Source organism: Salvelinus namaycush, chromosome 4 (genome assembly GCF_016432855.1).
Source record: "Salvelinus namaycush isolate Seneca chromosome 4, SaNama_1.0, whole genome shotgun sequence".
NCBI classification, from domain to species: Eukaryota; Metazoa; Chordata; class Actinopteri; order Salmoniformes; family Salmonidae; genus Salvelinus; species Salvelinus namaycush.
The window spans coordinates 62571544-62591977 of NC_052310.1; the positions used below are offsets into that span (position 1 = coordinate 62571544).

The window sequence follows — 20434 nt, forward strand, 5'->3', positions numbered from 1 at the left end:
GTTTGCCTCCTGTGTCTGCATCTGGGTCTTATCCTGAGTCGTGTTATTACCCAGAAAGACTCACAGCTGTAATCGTTGCCAAAGGTTATTCTAACATGTATTGACTCACGGTGTGAATACCTATGTAAATTAGATATTTACATTTATTTCATTTCAGTAAATGTGCCAAAATTTATAAAAACATGTTTTCACTTTTTCATTATGGGGTATTGTGTGTAGATGGATGAGAAAAATGTTTATTAATCAATTTTGATTTCAGGCTGTAACACAACAAAATGTGGAATAAATCAAAGGGTATGAATACTTTCTGAAGGCACTGTAAGTGCATAGTAGGTGTACAGCTAAGCTAAGGAAGGACACACTGCTGTTTTTTGTATTTAATTTACACAGACACCTTTCTGAATGATTATTGATGCTAACATTTAGGGAACCTTATAGAATGCTAACATTTAGGGAACCTTATAGAATTAATTTGCTGCTATTTTCGAGCATTCTGTCAAACGTACGTTTTGTCATACTGAAAGAGTTTTAGTTTATTCCGTAACATTCACGAAGAGGCGTGGTCACCTGTGACGAAGGTTCTACACCTCTTGTTTGTCAGGCTGCCACAGTTTGCTGTGGGTGAAAGTCCACTGTAGATTACAAACACACCGCATTGGGATTTTTTTTACACCGAACACCATATCCCGTCTCTTCAAGGAATCCCCCCATAATTTCAGGTAAAACAGAATGACTTTATCTCCGTGTACTGCGGCTCTTTGTGACTGTATGATTAATTTATCTGCGTTTTGGATAGGCTACCTGCTGCTTTACAGTAGCCTACAGCATGAGTTTACGGCAGATGCGGAAAAAGATCGAGACAATGGACAAATGACGATACTGGTGTTCAATAAAAAGTAGTAGGCTATATAGGCTATACCTAACTGCATAGACGCTGACAGAAAATCATTTGTTTTTCATTGATAGGCTATGCCTATGTAGAAATATAGGCTACTTGCAGCAAACGAACTCAAATCGATTACATGCTAGTTGATTTAGTATAGGCTAATCGCTTTTTATAGGAGCTCTGTTAGAGGAATTTCCTACCCTGTTGTCACAGAAAAGCGCGTTTGGGACTTCTGTCTAAATAACCGGTGAAAGGCTATCCACTCAAGACAGTTGATCATAATCAATTTAGTTTCTACCTGTTATTCTATTACCAAGACATGTATAGTGGAGTTTAAATGCCCATTCTGAGAGGCAAATAGACTAGTCGCCTATGTCAACCTGGTCTCAGAGCATTTCGTATTATTCTGTACTTAAATCCGAGATACTCCATTTAGTATATGTTACGTTTCATATGATATGTATTAATTTGGGGATATCCATCAACCATTTTGTAAGATATGTTACGAATTACAATTCATGCTATATGTTATGAATTTTCAAAATGTACAATATGTTACGAATTTGAAAAACGTATGATATGTTACGAATTCTAGCTGGGTGGCTAACGTGATCTAGCTGGTTAACGTTAGCTAGGCTAGGAGTTAGGGTTAAATTTAGGAGTTGGGTTAAAGGGTTAGGATAAAGGGTTAGCTAAGTAGTTGCAAAGTAGCTGTAAGTAGTTGAAAAGTTGCTAAAATTATGACGTTTGCCGTGGTGAGATTCGAACTCGCAACCTTTGGGTTGCTAGACGTTTGAGTTATACCTAAAAGGGTTAAGGTTTGGGGAAGAGTTAGCTAACATGCTACATAGTTGCAAAGTAGCTAAAATGTATTAAGTCTTTGAAAAGTTGCTAAAATGCTAAAGTTGGCCGTGATGAGATTCAAACTTGCAAATGTTGGGTTGCTAGACGTTTGCTTCATATGCCCACCCACGAGATTACAATGATTTGTGAGTCATAATCAGCCAGCATTGTTAGCATGGGATACCAGGTAACCTAGCATGACAATCACATCAGAGCACCAGGGACCACAGGTAGATCACATTGATTCAGATTAAATGGACAGGGAGGACCTGGTCCCAGCTCAGGACTCCTATTTTGAGACACTTGATACATAGGCCCCAGATCTAACATTACTGGATAGGCCCTGGATACTGGATTATTGGATAGGTGACCGCAAGGTACCACTTCAAATGCGTTTCCAGCATTACAGTCATAGAAGATCAAGGATTAGGCCTACCTCAAGGAAGGGAGGAGGAAATTGTACATTTTAGAATTTGAACAAGGTCCACTGTATCATCTAAAAATGCAGTGATGAGATTGGTAATGATCAGATCATTACTACGCTCTTCCATACTGAAGGTATCAATGACATCAAGTGCAATCAATGCTACAATTTCCAATTTGATTGGAGAATGTGAAGATAATAATGTTGGGTAATGACTCCATAAGTGTTTAACAAATAATTTATTCATTATAAGCAGTGCGTAAGTGGTCTTAAAGTTATTCTTTATTCTAGAGGAGGAATAAATCAAATCAAATCTAATGCATCTAATACTCTGAATTAGAGGTCGACCGATTAATCGGAATGGCCGATTAATTAGGTCCGATTTCAAGTTTTCATAACCCCGATTTGGCCGATTGTTTTATTTATTTATATATATATATATATTTTACACCTTAATTTAATATTTTTTTAACTAGGCAAGTCAGTTAAGAACACATTCTTATTTTCAATGACGGCCTAGGAACGGGGGGTTAACTGCCTCGTTCAGGGGCAGAACGACAGATTTTTACCTTGTCAGCTCGGGGGATTCAATCTTGCAACCTTACAGTTAACTAGTCCAATGCTCTAACCACCTGATTACATTGCACTCCACGAGGAGCCTGCCTGTTATGCGAATGCAGTAGAAGCCAAGGTAAGTTGCTAGCTAGCATTAAACTTATCTTATAAAAAACAATCAATCAATCATAATCACTAGTTAACTACACATGGCTGATGATACTAGTTTATCTAACGTGTCCTGCGTTGCATATAATCGATGCGGTGCGTATCGTTGTTGCTCCAATGTGTACCTAACCATAAACATCAATGCCTTTCTTAAAATCAATACACAGAAGTATATATTTTTAAACCTGCATATTTAGCTAAAAGAAATCCAGGTTAGCAGGCAATATTAACCAGGTGAAATTGTGTCACTTCTCTTGCGTTCATTGCACGCAGAGTCAGTGTATATGCAACAGTTTGGGCCGCCTAATTTGCCAGGTGTCACGATCGTGTGGAGGAGAGACGGACCAAAACGCAGCATGTGGAAAATAAGCCATCTTCTTTATTAAAGAAGAAGGCAACACGAAACGAAACACTTATACAAACTATACAAAAACAATAAACGACCGTGAAGCTATAAACGTAGTGCACACACACAGGCTACAAACGTTCAACATAGACAATTCCCCACAACAAACTAAAGCCTATGGCTACCCTAAATATGGCTCCCAATCAGAGACAACAGAAACCAGCTGTCTCTAATTGGGAACCCATTCAGGCAACCATAGACTTTCCTAGACAACTACACCCAACATAGACACAGCTAGACAACTATCCTAAACATAAACCCAACTACTCTAAATAAACCCCCTAAACCATACAATCACCCTGGACACACAAAAACCCACATAAATACCCATGTCACACCCTGACCTAACTAAAATAATAAAGAAAACAAAGAATACTAAGGCCAGGGCGTGACATAGCCCCCCCTTAAGGTGCGAACTCCGGGCGCACCAGCACAAAGTCTAGGGGAGGGTCTGGGTGGGCATCTGACCACGGTGGTGGCTCAGGCTCCGGGCGAGGTCCCCACCCCACCATAGTCAATCCCAGCTTCCATCTCCCCCTATTAATGACCACCCTCATCTTACCCCCACTAAATCCTTTAGGTAACATCGACACCAGGGGCAGCACCGGGACAGAGGGGTAGCTCAGGACAGAGGGATAGCTCAGGATAGTAAGGTAACTCAGGATAGAGAGGTAACTCAGGATAGAGGGGCAACTCAGGATAGAGGGGCAACTCAGGATAGAGGGGCAACTCAGGATAGAGGGGCAACTCCGGACTGAAAGGCAGCTCCGGACAGAGAGACAGCTCTGGACTGAGGGGCAGTTCTGAATAAATAGCCGCTCTGGGCTGAGGGACAGCTCATGACTGGCTGACGGCTCTGGACAGCTCATGACTGGCTGACGGCTCTGGACGCTCATGGCTGGCTGACGGCTCTGGACGCTCATGGCTCACTGACGGCTCTGGACGCTCATGGCTCACTGACGGCTCTGGACGCTCATGGCTGGCTGACGGCTCTGGACGCTCATGGCTAGCTGACAGCTCTGGACGCTCATGGCTCACTGACGGCTCTGGCAGATCCTGTCTGGTTGGCGGCTCTGGCAGATCCTGTCTGGTTGGCGGCTCTGGCAGATCCTGTCTGGTTGGCGGCTCTGGCAGATCCTGTCTGGTTGGCGGCTCTGGCAGATCCTGTCTGGTTGGCGGCTCTGGCAGATCCTGACTGACGACTGGCTCTAGCGGCTCCTGACTGACTATCGGCTCTGACGGCTCGGGACAGACGGGCGGCTCTAATGGCTCGGGACAGACGGATGGCTCAGACGGCGCTGGGGAGACGGATGGCTCAGACGGCGCTGGGGAGACGGATGGCTCAGATGGCGCTGCGGAGACGGTTGGCTCAGACTGCTCTTGTCTGGCGGAAGGCTCTGGCTGCTCCTGTCTGGCGGAAGGCTCTGTAGGCTCATGGCAGACGGGCAGCTTTGCAGGCTCATTACAGACGGGCAGTTCAGTCACCGTTGGGCAGACGGCAGACTCTGGCCGGCTGAGACGCACTGTAGGCCTGGTGCGTGGTGCCGGAACTGGAGGTACCGGGCTAAGGACACGCACCTTCAGGCTAGTGCGGGGAACAACAACAGGGCACACTGAGTTCTCAAAGCGCACTATATGCCTGGTGCGTGGTACCGGACTGATGGCACGCACCTCAGGACGAGTGCGGGGAGAAATAACAGTGTGTACAGGACTTAGGAGACGCACAGGTGGCTTAGTGCGCGGTGCCGGAACTGGAGGCACTGGGCTGGAGACACGCACCATAGGGAGAGTGCGTGGAGGAGGAACAGGGCTCTGGAAACGCACTGGAAGCCTGGTGCGTGGTGTAGGCACTGGTGGTACTGGGCTGGGGCGGGGAGGTAGTGCCGGAAATACCGGACCGTGCAAGCGTACTGGCTCCCTTGAGCACCGAGCCTGCCCAACCTTACCTGGTTGAATGCTCCCCGTCGCCCGACCAGTGCGGGGAGGTGGAATAACCCGCACCGGGCTATGTAGGCGAACCGGGGACACCATGCGTAAGGCTGGTGCCATGTAAGCCGGCCCAAGGAGACGTACTGGTGGCCAGATATGTAGAGCCGGCTTCATGGCACTTGGCTCAATGCTCAATCTAGCCCTACCAGTGCGGGGAGGTGGAATAACCCGCACTGGGCTATGCACACGTACAGGAGACACCGTGCGCTCTACTGCGTAACACGGCGTCTGCCCGTACTCCCGCTCTCCACGGTTAGCCTGGGAAGTGGGCGCAGGTCTCCTACCTGCCCTTGGCCCACTACCTCTTAGCCCCCCCCCAAGAAATTTTTGGGTAGTACTCACGGGCTTTTCAGGCTTCCAGCCACGTCTCCTTGCTGCCTCCATTCTCCGGTATCCCTCCGCACATTGCTCCATTGAATCCCAGGCGGGCACCGGCACTCTCCTTGGGTCGATCGCCCATCTGTCGATCTCCTCCCACGTAGTGTAGTCCAGATGCCTCTCCACCTTCTGTGTCCTTGCTTGCTCCTCAAATCGACGCCTCTCTGCTTTCGCTGCCTCCAGCTCAGCTTTGGGGCGGCGATATTCTCCTGGTTGAGCCCATGGTCCTTTTCCATCCAGCTCGTCCTCCCATGTCCATGAGTCCTGGTGTTGTTGTACACGCTGCTTGATCCGATGTTGGTGGGGAATTCTGTCACGATCGTGTGGAGGAGAGACGGACAAAAACGCAGCATGTGGAAAATAAGCCATCTTCTTTATTAAAGAAGAAGGCAACACGAAACGAAACACTTATACAAACTATACAAAAACAATAAACGACCGTGACGCTATAAACGTAGTGCACACACACAGGCTACAAACGTTCAACATAGACAATTCCCCACAACAAACTAAAGCCTATGGCTACCCTAAATATGGCTCCCAATCAGAGACAACAGAAACCAGCTGTCTCTAATTGGGAACCCATTCAGGCAACCATAGACTTTCCTAGACAACTACACCCAACATAGACACAGCTAGACAACTATCCTAAACATAAACCCAACTACTCTAAATAAACCCCCTAAACCATACAATCACCCTGGACACACAAAAACCCACATAAATACCCATGTCACACCCTGACCTAACTAAAATAATAAAGAAAACAAAGAATACTAAGGCCAGGGCGTGACACCAGGATTTTACGTAATTATGACATAACATTGAAGGTTGTGCAATGTAATAGGAATATTTAGACTTATGGATGCCACCCGTTAGATAAAATACGGAATGGTTCCGTATTTCACTGAAAGAATAAACGTCTTGTTTTCGAGATTATAGTTTCCGGATTTGACCATATTAATGACCTAAGGCTCGTATTTATGTGTGTTATTATGTTATAACTAAGTCTATGATTTGATAGAGCAGTCTGACTGAGCGGTGGTAGGCAGCAGCAGGCTCGTAAGCATTCATTCAAACAGCACTTTCCTGCGTTTTGCCAGAAGTTCTTCGCTGTGCTTCAAGCCTATCAACTCCCGAGATTAGGCTGGTGTAACCGATGTGAAATGGCTAGCTAGTTAGCGGGGTGCGCGCTAATAACGTTTCAAACGTCACTCGCTCTGAGACTTGGAGTAGTTATTCCCCTGGCTCTGCATGGGTAACGCTGCTTCAAGGGTGGCTGTTGTCGTTGTGTTCCTGGTTCGAGCCCAGGTAGGAGCGAGGAGAGGGACGGAAGCTATACTGTTACACTGGCAATACTAACGTGCCTATAAGAACATCCAATAGTCAAAGGTTAATGAAATACAAATGGTATAGAGAGAAATAGTCCTATAATTCCTATAATAACTACAACCTAAAACTTCTTACCTGGGAATATTGAAGACTATTGTTAAAAGGAACCACCAGCTTTCATATGTTCTCATGTTCTGAGCAAGGAACTTAAACGTTAGCTTTCTTACATGGCACATATTGCACTTTTACTTTCTTCTCCAACACTTTGTTTTTGCATTATTTAAACCAAATTGAACATGTTTCATTATTTATTTGAGGCTAAATTGATTTTATTTATGTATTATATTAAGTTAAAATAAGTGTTCATTCAGTATTGTTGTAATTGTCATTATTACAAATAAAATAGAAAATCGGCTTTTTTTGGTCCTCCAATAATCGGTATCGTATCGGCGTTGAAAAATCATAATCGGTCGACCTCCACTCCGAATACCAGAGGTGTAGACTTTACAGTGAAATGCTTACTTACACGAGCACGTTCCAAACAACGCAGAGTTAAAAAGTAAGACCAATATTTTCTAAATAAAAAAGAGATATTAACACAATAAAAACAAGGAGTACCAGTACCGAGTCAGTGTCTTGTCTTTTTTCTCTCTCTTCTGTTAGCTGCATTTCAATAACTTTAATTGATAATTCATACTCCCTCTTTTGTGTTACCCTCTTCTTTATGTTATACTGTAGAGACCATCAGTGTCATACACAGATGTGTTCCTACTCTTTATTCCATTGAATAAAGGGAAACTATTATTAGTCAATGGTGTTATAGATTTGCATGTTCCAGCTGGGGGAGTGTATTGTGTGACAGAAAAACAGTTCACATTCATTAAATTGTTCCTGTATATTTTTCTTTTAACAAAAACACTGTCTCTCTGGCTCTATGTAAATTCAATGGCATCGACTGTCATCTTTTCCACTAATTGTCTGTCTCTACACATGTGTACACGAGCGCAGACACAAGGATTTTATTTTAACTTTCAGTGAAGGAAGGATCATAAATGAAAAAGGATTATAGATAAGAGATGTAGAACTAATCAGGAAGGCTGGCAGCCTGACACACACACACACACACACACACACACACACACACACACACACACACACACACACACACACACACACACACACACAAAGACTGTCTGTATAATATGGCTTTATACCAAGATGTGAAAGGGGGCTGGATATATTTGTCATTATAAGTTATCTATCCATCGTTGGTCCTTCATAAAGAGTTCATACATTCATAATAAAAGGCTTTATATTGAGATGTGAACGAGGGCATCTCGGATGGAGATGCCTTAATTATCCAATCCGCCATATCCTCATTAGACAGAGCTCATTGACACACAGTAATTGCCTAATACCCTAAACTCCGTTTAGTGGATGAGTTCTAAGGAATCTCACAGTGGGTCATAGTCGGAACCTACTGTAAATGATGAGTCCCGTAAGCTAATCGCTAATACCCTATGGATAAGGACTGGGGACCCACTCTGACAACCACTGGATTAACGCGAGGGTAAGAGCCAGCCCCCTTTCACATGTATTTTTGAGCTGGCAGACTGGCAAACAGGGCAAAGGGTTGATGGGATTATCGTCTGTAGAGAAGTGTAGATTTCTCACCTTCCCCGATTTTGCCTGTGGTTGCATCATTGAGATTGATCAATTGATGTGTTTTTCTCATGAAGCAGTTTACAGGTCAGTAGCTCAACATTATCCACACATCCTGCTGTGTGTGTGCAGCATGCAAGTTTGTGTCTGCGCACGCGTGTGTACTCAATAAAGCTTTTTCATACACTTGACAGTAAACCTATAGTCCATGAGGAGTCAGAACTAAGATGTGTGCTTTATGGAGACTTCTTTACACTGCCCTGTCTGTCCGTCCGTCTGATAATCCTGGCTCCCTCCAGACAGTGAGGAACTGATAAAGACGTTTTCTCCTCCTCTGTCACATCTTTAAGAGTTTTTTTTTGACAGGCCATCTGAATGCAGGATGGTATTTCCATGTAAAAAGCCCCATGAGCACTAACATGTGAAGTTCATAGGAGCACATCAAATTTGGTGTTAATTGAAAGCTGAGTCTATATTTGAGAGAAATTAAGACATATACATTTCTAACAAATTTCCATCCTAAAAATTTGGAATAAGTAAAGGCTTTGATTTATGGTCAAACAGATGGAGAAGAGGTCTTAGAAGTTTGGACAGTACAAATCAAATTTTATTGGTCACATATACATATTTAGCAGATGTTATTGCTGGTGTAGCGAAATGCTTGTGTTCCTAGCTCCAACAGTGCAGTAATATCTAACAATACACACAAATCTAAAATGAAAATAATGGAATTAAGACATATTTTAATATTAGGTTGGGCAATGTCGGAGTAGCATTGACTAAAATACAGTAGAATACAGTATAATACAAATTATATGAGTAAACATTATTAAAGTGACTAGTGTTCATTATTAAAGTGACCACTGATTCCATGTCTATGTACATAGGGCAGCAGCCTCTAAGGTGAAGGGTTGAATAACCGGGTGGTTGCCGGCTAGTGATGGCTATCTAACAGTCTAATGGCCTTGAGATGGAAGCTGTTTCTCAGTCTCTCGGTCCCATCTTTGATGCACCTGTACTGACCTCACCTTCTGGATGACAGCGGGGTAACAGGCCGTGGCTCGGGTGGTTGATGATCTTTTTGGCCTCCCTGTGACATTGGGTGGTGTAGGTGTCCTGGAGGGCAGGCAGTGTGCCCCCGGTGATGCGTTGGGCAGACTGCACAACACTCTGGAGAGCCATGCAGTTGTGGGCGGTGCAGTTGCGCTACTAGGCGGTGATACAGCCCGACAGGATGCTCTCAATTGTGCATTTGTAAAAGTTTGTGAGGGTCTAAGGGGCCAATACAAATTTCTTCAGCCTCCTTAGGTTGAAGAGGCACTGTTGGTCCTTCTTCACCTCCACTGTCTGTGTGGGTGGACCATTTCAGATTGTCAATGATGTGTACGGCGAGAAACTTGAAGCTTTCACCTTCTCTACTGCGGCCCCGTCGATGTGGGTGGGGGCGTGCTCCCTCTGCTGTATCCGGAAGTCCACGATCAGCTCCTTCAATTTGTTGACGTTGAGGGAGAGGTTATTAACCTGACACCACCCTGCCCAGTCCCTCACCTCCTCACTGTAGGCTGTCTCGTCATTGTTGGTAATCAGGCCTACTACTGTTGTGTCGTTTGCAAACTTGATGATTGAGTTGGAGGCGTGCGTGGCCACGCAGTCATGGGTCAACATGGAGTACAGAAGGGGGCTGAGCACAAACCATTGTGGGGACCGTGTGTTGTGGATCAGTAGGGTGGAGGTGTTTTTTCCTACCTTCACCACCTGGGGGCGACCCGTCAGGAAGTCCAGGACCCAGTTGCACAGGGCGGGGTTCATACCCAGGGCCCCAAGCTTAAGGATGAGCTTGGAGGGTACTATGGTGTTGAAGGCTGAGCTATAGTTAATGAACATCATTCTTCCGTCTGGGCCGGCAGCCTTGCGAGGGTTAACACATTTAAATGTCTTACTCAAATCTGCCACGGAGAACGAGAGCCCACAGTTCTTGGGAGCAGGCCGAGTCAGTGGCACTGTGTTATCCTCAAAGTGGGCAAAGAAGGGGTTTAGGTTGTCCAGGAGCAAGATGTTGGTGTCCGCGATGTGGCTGGTTTTCCCTTTGTAATACGTGATTGTCTGTAGACCCTGCCACAAACGTCTTGTGTCAGAGCCGTTGAATTGCGACTCCACTTTGTCTCTGTACTGACGTTTTGCCTGTTTGATTGCCTTATGGAGGGAATAACTACACTGTTGGTATTAGACCATATTCTCAGTCACCTTGCCATGGTTAAATGCGGGGATTTGCGCTTTGAGTTCTGCACGAATGCTTCCATCTATCTACGGTTTTTGATTTGGGTAGGTTTTAATAGTCACCGTGGGAACAGCATCCCCCATACGCTTCCTGATGAACTCAGTCACCGTGTCTGTGTATACGTCAATGTTATTCGCAGAGGCAACCTGGAACCACGGTAAACAAGTAAAGTAGAGTATAGGTCAGTACAATACAGTACTTTAGAGTTTAGTACTTTACTGAACTGTACAGCACTATACTGTACTGAACTACACTGTACTGAACTGTGCTGTGTTGTACTGTGATGTCCAACCTTGTGAAACATAGACCTCATTAATAAAACCGGAGCTCATTAGAATAATAGCCACTGTGTAGAATAATACCCAAACATGCTATGGAGGATATTACATTTTTCTACCTTTGTGTACCTATTCAGGATACATCACCATGAAGAGAATGACGTTCGTAATTATGCATTTCTGTATAGTACAGGTCAGGGACCCATGATGTCATTCTGTTACCATCACTCTGTTACAGGGTGTTAATCCACCTTACTTACTGTAGTTCAATAACCAAAATGCATTTTTTCGAACTTAAGGTGTCATGTCATAGTTGACACCCCGTTCTTTCTGCAGATATCTTTGAATCTTAGTTCGGATTAGATATTTAAAAGTCCAATACAGCCGTTTTTGTTTAAGTATCAAATTATTTCTGGGTAACAATGAAGTACCTTACTGTGATTTGTTTTTAATTAAAATGGTCAAAAATAAACAAATAGCTTCTTAGCAAAGAGCAATTTCTCAAGCAAGGACTGTCTGGGAGTGATCTGAGTGGGGAGGGAGAAACTTAAAACTAGCTGTTATTGAAAGAGGTTTGGAGCTCTCTTTCTTATTGGTCTATTAACTAATTTACAGCCTGGTGATGTCACTAGGCAGGCCAAAACTCCATCCCACCGAATTTCAGGCTGTCTTTTCAAACTGCTCTTACACTGTTTTTAAATTAAAATCACTTCCTGAATTGAGTGCCTTCAATTCGAATTGACCCCATCACTGGTTTGTTTAACTTTGCAATCAATGGTTTTAGTTTGGCTTTCATTTGAAGTGAAAAATCGGAGTCTCAGCGTCATTCTGTTAATGTGGAATTGCCCAGCAGCACTTTGTGATTGACTCAGCCTTCCGTCTGTTAAGATAAGAGCTCCTCATCTCTGACAAGCTGACTGATTGGAAACTTTAGGGAAATGATAACAATCAGACTCTCCCTGTGGCATTTTATGCACATTGTTTTGCACTATTTGAGAACTATAGCATAATATTATAGCCTTCAATCAGTGGAAATATGTATCTCTTCTAGTATGTTCTATTTCTATTCTGTGTGCCCCCCTATGTTGCTCTATTTCTATGTTCTACACCTGCGGTCTACTGCTTACCTGATCCAGAGGTAGAGAGGTAGCTAGCTACGGCAACGCAATCTGTTGTCATAACAGCATTGTGGAGTGTTGTGATTTTTTCAGATACAGTACAGATGTCTAGAGTGAGATTCTGCAGGTTACTCTTGGACGTGTGAGTGAGAGAGAGTACATGGCGGTAAGAGCGAGAGTTCCGGTGAGTTTGTTTAATGGAATGAGAGAGTGTGAATGTTTACACCAAAGAGAGACAACATTAGGAAGGCAAGGACTGAGGGTGTTTATAGTAGTGTGTTTGCGTGTGCATTCATGCACCTGTTTGTGAAAAGTCTGTGCCCTTGAGCAAAGCACTTCATCTTAATTGCTCCAGGGTCGCCGTTGATAATGGCAGACCCTGGCCATGACCCCACTCTCCGAGGGTGTCTCAGGGAGCGTTGGGATATGCCAAAAACATATTTCATATACACACATGCGTATTAATACACACTTGTATGTGTGAAATAGGACAAATATAAGCAACCACCAAATTGTATTATTATTATTGTGAGAGAGTATATAGTAGTGTATGTGTGTGATGGAGAAGGGCGATTCCACTCCAGTGTATAAATAGTTTTGGTATATCAGATTGTTCTGGCAATTCTCACATTGAAACTTCATTGGAAGGAAGGATGTTATGACATGCTTTTTACATTTGTATTACAAACCATTTTTGGGGTAAATAATGATGAAAGTGGACATTTTAGGCCATTTTTAGACTTATACCTGATACAGACATCTTAATTTGTTTTACCTTTATTTAAACAGGGAGTCACATTTACAATAAAAACAGAATAATAAAACATACATGTGAATAAAACAATATAATCAATAACGTTAACTTCCTGCATGGCACCAGCACATGTAATTGTAGTGAACTCTGCAGATTGTTCCACAAATTAGGGGCAAAAAACAAACTGCAGATGTTCCCACATATGTGGAGACAGACGGGATCTCTAGTGTTATCCATTCCTGAGAATGGGTCTGGGAACTTAATTAATGAAGTTACATACGGAGGCAGTTTCTGTAAGATTGCTTTGTAATTAAATAAAAGAGAGAATGCAGCTCTCTTACAGACAGAGAGGTCCATCCCACATTTTTATACAGACTACAATGATGAGTCCTAAAATTGTCACCTGTGATAAAATGTATTGTGGAATGGTAGACTGCGTCCTAGGGTTTCAAAACAGAGGTTGCCGAATGCATGTAAACAATATCATCTAAATCCAATACAGGCAGAAGCGTTGTTTGAACAATCTTTCTCCTATTTTCAATACTGGGTTATGATTTATTTCGATATAAAAAAAACAATCTTAGCTTCTTAGTCAGATTTTATATATGCGTTATTAAGGACAACTTGTCATCAATCTATCAAATCACATTTTATTGGTCACATACACATGGCCAGTGATATGAGTCTCTATGTACGCAGCAGCCTCTCTGAGTTAGTGATTGCTGTTTAGCAGTCTGATGGCCATGCTGTTTTTCAGTCTCTCTGTCCCAGCTTTGATGCACCTGTACTGACCTTGCCTTCTGGATGGTAGTGGGGTGAACAGGCAGTGGCTCGGGTGGTTGTTGTCCTTGATAATTGGGTGCTGTATGTGTCTGGGAGGGCAGGTAGTTTGCCCCCGGTGATGCGTTGTGCAGACCGCACCACCCTCTGGAGAGCCTTGCGGTTGAGGGTGGTGCAGTTGCCGTACCAGGCGGTGATACAGCCCGACAGGATGTTCTCGGTTGTGCATCTGTAAAAGTGTGTCAGGGTTTTAGGTGACAAGCCGTATTTCTTCAGCCTCCTGAGGTTGAAGAGGCGCTATTGCGCCTTCTTCACCACACTCTCTGTGTGAGTGGACCATTTCAGTTTGTCTGTGATGTGTATGCCGAGGAACTTAATTTTCCACCTTCTCCACTACTGTTATTTCGATGTGGATAGGGCGGTGCTCCCTCTGCTGTTTCCTGAAGTCCACGATCATCTCCTTTGTTTTGTTGACACCCAGGTACTTATATTGAGAAACTAGCTTAATTTGGGCTCCATTTGTATCGCAAATATGCAGGTCCTCAGGGTCAACATGCACAGGAATACAACACTGTGTCATCTGCATAGAGATGAATGTTACAAGTATTAACAGTGTTTCCTATGTCATTAATATACAAGGTGAACAATAATGGACCCAAAATCAAACCCTGAGGAACATCTTTTGTCAAGATGGCCTGAGTTCTGTCGCTAAGATAATTCTGAAACCATAAAAAGACTGTATATCCCAGGCCTATTTTTGAAAACATCTTCAGCAAAACAGAATGATCAACAGTGTCGAACGCCTTTGACAGGTTAATAAACAAGGCAGCACAGCTCTTTTGGCATCCAAGGCATTGTCAAGATCACTAACAACTTGCGTGGTTGCTGTGGTACTACTTTGCCCAGGCCTAAACCCTGATTGGGTATTTTAAAAATACAATATTCAGATAAAAAGGAACAAAGTTGTACATTAACCAAGGATTCAAGAATCTTAGCTAAAGAAGGTAGTCTTAAAATGGTGTCGTTACACCCCTTACATTGTGCTCTAACATAAGGAGTATGTCTAGATTCTGAAATACACAAATACACATCACATTCCCAGTGAGCTCTCTGCTAATTCCGAAGGTATCATACATTTTATGAGCACCACCAACACAGTGAATGGGAAAATAGATTCAAAGGGAACTCCCTCTGCTGGTGATTTACTGAATGTGCAATCCTAAAGGAGGACTGGGATTGGTTAATGACCTATAATGTCAATTTCTATGTATAAAATGGCTCATATCATTAAAAGTACCAGAGAGCCCACTCTGGAAATTGTACATATTTGAAGAGTATATTGTTCCAAACAATATATCTAAAAACATGCTAAATCAAAAGGGTACTTTTGAGATATATATTTTTTAATGTACAGCACACTAAATTGAGTATAATGACTCCAAGATGTTGTCTGTATCAGGGCTATAAATAAAAGATTGGTAGCACTGGTGCTCACAACTTTAAAAAGTTTGGAACACCACATGAAATTTAGGAGCACTCGCCTATATTGGTCCAACATGAATTTTAGCTACTTTTGAAGCACATGTTGTGCCCTAGAATATAAAATGTAAAACTGTAAAGTACAAATGTTGCTACAAATACCTGCCATTAAAATTACAAAGTCCTTTGTGGAATATTAGGTGTCTACAGGTGTCTAATAAAAAATTTAAAAATCCTATTGAAATGCATTACATAAAAAATTCTACACTGTTTCTTTAAAAAGGTCATGACAACATGCAAGAGACCTGTCATTCATTCATTGCTATGACCATTGATCTCCTGAAGAAGCTATCCCTTTTCCTTTTTTTCTCTCCCCCCCAAATACACTGATGAAGTTACCAGGTTGTTAGCTATCCAATGAGGTAACATGACTAAACAAAGAATAAACAAATGGTTAACAACGTCGACACGGAAGTAGTTTTAGAAGGCCCACATCATGGTTTATGAGTGTAAAATGCCATCCCGGCAATCCGTTATAGGAAGAAAAATAATTGTGCCGTAATATGTGTCAGATCTTTTGATCTGGTTGGTCTGGAAGCAGGCCGTTATCGCTGTAGTAATGGTGCAACCGTGACGCTAACGACTCTTCACTAGCTTGTTGCTCTAGGGAACTTGGAAACAACAGTACAGAGAAGCCTTATCATTACAACAATTATTATCTGGGAGGTTCTTTTCATAGTCGCACAGTGCTCCCAAAATAAAATGCCATGTCGCACAACAAAATGTTTTGTCGCACTTTAGAGCCCTGGGCCCAGTTTCACAAAAGTGTCTTAAGGCTAGGTTCATCATTAGAACTATTGAGCTCAATGATTATCATGATTAACTTAGCCTTAAGATGCTTTTGGGAAGCTGGGCCCTGGTCTGTATCATGTACGGTTCTTGGCTCATAGGCTCTTACAGGAGGCATGTATAGGTCTAAAAAGGGCCACTTTCATCATGATTTTTTTCTGATAAAAAAAAACAACTGTAAATAGCATGTCAAAAATCCTTCCACCCAATGACGTTTCTTTGAGAATTGCCAGGACGATCTGAGATACCAAAAATATTTTCAGCCTACACTGGCATGAAATCGCCCAGAGACAGCAAGAGAGACAGAAATAGGGAAAGATAAGCACCCTGCTAAACCAGATGAAGCCTTGCTCCACAGGAGGTCTACGAGTGTTTTTACAGCATGTAATTCCTTATGACCTAAAGCCATAGAACTGAAGAGAGCTAAAGGCGAAGCTAGAGACTTGCTCGATGTTATGCTGCACCTATCAAACTACTTTTCTATCTGTCCTCTCTTCTCTTATTCTATCAGTCTGTAAGCTATCTCCCCTTCTACTATAGTGGGCAGCAGGATCATTCTATTACTCTCTTTCTGTCCTCTCTCTCTTTGACTCTACGTTCTTTCTCTCCACACAACATAAACGTTTCTCCCTCTGTCCCTCTGTCCCTCTCTCATTCCTCTGCAGCCTGTAGAAACACTTGTAGATTGCTGTCATTCCTCCGTCTCTTCAACCAATGTGAATGTTATATTCTCTCCTTTTCTCTGTGGATTTTAGTGCTTTAACGCTCACACTAATTTCATGCTTCTGGATTTTGATTGCATTCCATCGCTATCTTATCTGTAAGTGTTTACTTGGTTTATTATACATATTACACAGTGATGGGTTGACGAATACACATGCAATTGATACAGTTGTAATAGTAATGATTGCTGTGGTTATGATAATGATTGCTGAATATTTAAATGTGTGTTACTGATATTCTGTCCTTTGGAGTTATAAAATATATCTAACATAGATCAGACTTACAGTACCAGTCAAAAGTTTGGATACACCTACTCATGCAAGGGTTTTTCTTTATTTTTACTATTTTCTGCATTGTAGAATAATAGTGAAGATATCAATACTATTAAATAACACATATGGAATCATGTAGTAACCAAAAAAGTGTTAAACAACTGAAACTATATTTTATATTTGAGATTCTTCAAAGTAGCCACCGTTTGCCTTGATGACAGCTTTGCACACTTAACATTTTCTCAACCAGCTTCATGAGGTAGTCACCTGGAATGAATTTCAATTAACAGGTGTGCCTTATGTTAGTTTGTGGAATTTCTTTCCTTCTTAATGCATTTGAGCTGATCAGTTGTGTTGTGACAAGGTAGGGGTGGTATACAGAAGATAGCCCTATTTGGTAAAAGACCAAGTCCATATTATGGCAAGAACAGCTCAAATAAGCAAAGAGAAACGACAGTCTATTATTACTTTAAGATATGAAGGTCAGTCAATCTGGAACATTTCAGGAACTTTGAAAACTTCAAGTGCAGTCGCAAAAACCATCAAGCGCTATGATGAAACTGGCTCTCGTGAGGACTACCACAGGAAAGGATAACCCAGAGTTGACTCTGCTGCAGAGGATAAGTGATTAGAGTTAGCTGCACCTCAGTTTGTAGCCCAAATAAATGCTTCATAGAGTTCAAGTAATAGACACATCTCAACATCAACTGTTCAGATGATACTGTGTGAATCAGGCCTTCGTGGTGGAATTGCTGCAAACAAACCACTACTAAAAGACACCAATAGAAGAAGAGACTTGCTTTGGCCAAGATACACGAGTAGTGGACATTAGACCGGTGGAAATCTGTCCTTTGGTCTGATGAGCTTTTTGGTTCCGACTGCAGTGTCTTTGTGAGACGCAGAGTAGGTGAACGGATGATCTCCGCATGTGTGGTTCCCACGGTGAAGCATGGAGGAGGATGTGTGATGGTGTGGGGCTGCTTTGCTGGTGACACTGTCTGTGATTTATTTAGAATTCAAGGCACACTTAACCAGCATGGCTACCACAGCATTCTTCAGCGATACGCCATCCCGTCTGGTTTGCGCTTAGTGGGACTATTTGGTTTTCAACAGGACAATGACCCAACACACCTCCAGGCTGTTAAAGGGCTATTTGACCAAGAAGGAGAGTGATGGAATACTGCATCAGATGACCTGGCCTCCACATTCACCCGACCTCAACCCAATTGAGATGGTTTGGGATGAGTTGGACCGCAGAGTGAAGGAAAAGCAGCCAACAAGTGCTCAGCATATGTGGGAACTCCTTCAAGACTGTTAGAAAAGCATTCCAGGTGAGGCTGGTTGAGAGAATGCCAAGAGTGTGCAAAACTGTCAACATGGCAAAGGGATTCTTTGAAGAATCTCAAATATAAAATATGTTTTGATTTATTTAACACTTTTTTTTGTTACATGATTACATATGTGTTATTTCATAGTTGTGATGTCTTCACTATTATTCAACAATGTAGAAAATAGTACAAATAAAGAAAAACGCTCGAATGAGTAGGTGTGTCCAAACGTTTGACTGGTACTGTATGTGTAGATGATATTGGATAAGTCTAACCGTTATCTTGTTGTTGTGTGTTTTCTCAATAGATGGAACCTGCAGCAAGGAGATGAGCCAGCTGGTTCAGGCTTCAGCACAAAGCGAGAGATACTTCCAGTGTCTGTTGGCGTGTGTGTGCTAGAGAGTATATGTGTGTGTGTGTGTGTGTCTGCCGAGAGGAGAGAAGACCTCCAGCGGTGGTGTGGGAGCGATCGTGTTTCTTTGCTTGAGCTGGTGTGAGTGTGTGAGTTCTTTACTCTGAATAGTAGGAGAATGGCAGCTCGCTAGTGTGTGTTTATGTGAATGCATGTGTATGAGCGTTTGTTTTCCCGAGTGAGTGTGTTGTGTTTCCTCCTCTCTGAGGAGTAGTAGGAGGGCAGCTCTCTCCCCCTGGCTGGGTGTGTGTGTGGAGATGGCAGTGTGTGTGTGTGCCACCCTGCCCGCACTGCTCCTGCTCCTGACCTACGGTGTGTGTGTGACGGTGGGATACCCATTCAGACCCCCCATAGACCTGGACGTCACCCCCAGAATCACCATAACTACCAGCGGTAAGCACACACACCCACCTCAGACGCATAGAAGGAAACAATATTGTTTTGGAACCCCCCACATCCCTTCTCTTTCTCTCTCGCCCTCTCTCTCATTAATCTGGGGAGAGAGAAAGAGAGCTACAGCATCACTCATCTGACCAAACTAGGAGAGGTGTACTCTATCACACCTTTGTGGGTTTATAAGAGAACAACTGTGACTATAACTTAGACTTATCTCGTCTCCTCCTCTCAGTCTCAGGATGTATTAGATTTTAGAGCCTAATGTATTCTGGGATAATGACGATGGATTTGATCTTTCTGTATTAGAAAGAGGTCGTTTTTATGGGCTCATGAACAATTGTGCTATTTTGTGTATTTATTTTTAGCTGATCTTAACTTTTTTTGTACATAATGTTTCTGCCATCTTATGACCGAAAAGAGCTTCTGGACATGAGAACAGATATCACTAAACTTGATTTGGACAGGGACACTTCTACTTCAATGAGTCGGAGGCAAAATACATATAGATTTTTCCTGACAAGGCCCAAATCCCCGACACTCGAAGAAGGAGATGGCGCTATAGAGGCCGGCGCGCGGGCACCCTGATGAGATATGGTGGCGAGTGAATAAATAGCCTCTATTCTCTGTTATATTGGCGAATGTGCAATCACTTGAGAATAAACTAGACAAACTCCGTTCGAGACTATCCTATCAATGGGACATTCAGAACTGTAATATCCTATGCTTCTCAGAGTCGTGGCTGAACAAGGACATGGATAATATACATGTTGGCAGGACAGAATGAGAGTCTGGTAAGGTCGGGGGGTCTCTTTGTTAACAACAATTGGTGCGCAATCTTTAATATTAAGGAAGTCTCAAGGTTCTGCTTGCCTGAGTTAGAGTACATGGGATTCACGACCGACGTGCTGAAGGCTGGTCAACATGAAAATACTTTGTCTTTATTTTGTGTGTAACCCAAGTTTTAGCGAGAGATTGGAATCTAGATTATTATTCATGAATCGACCAAAAGCACTAACCAGAGCGGAGAAAAACAGACAACTTTTAGGGTCGCGGGAGGACAAAGCCAACGCAAACAGTATAGCAGAGCTGACTGTAACTTCACCAAACACGGAACTTGTCAAAGT

At 42.9% G+C, this 20434-nt stretch overlaps 1 protein-coding gene across 1 annotated transcript in view; it reads left to right on the plus strand.

The window, feature by feature from the left end:
* The first annotated feature begins 622 nt into the window (after positions 1-622).
* The window catches only part of LOC120046704 (semaphorin-4G-like), a 63395-nt gene continuing 43583 nt past the window's right edge, over positions 623-20434 (plus strand). The window contains exons 1-2 of the mRNA XM_038992132.1: positions 623-719; positions 18810-19307. Of these exons, the coding sequence (XP_038848060.1) occupies positions 19172-19307 (136 nt within the window). The 5' untranslated portion in view covers positions 623-719; positions 18810-19171. The remainder of the gene's footprint in view (positions 720-18809; positions 19308-20434) is intronic.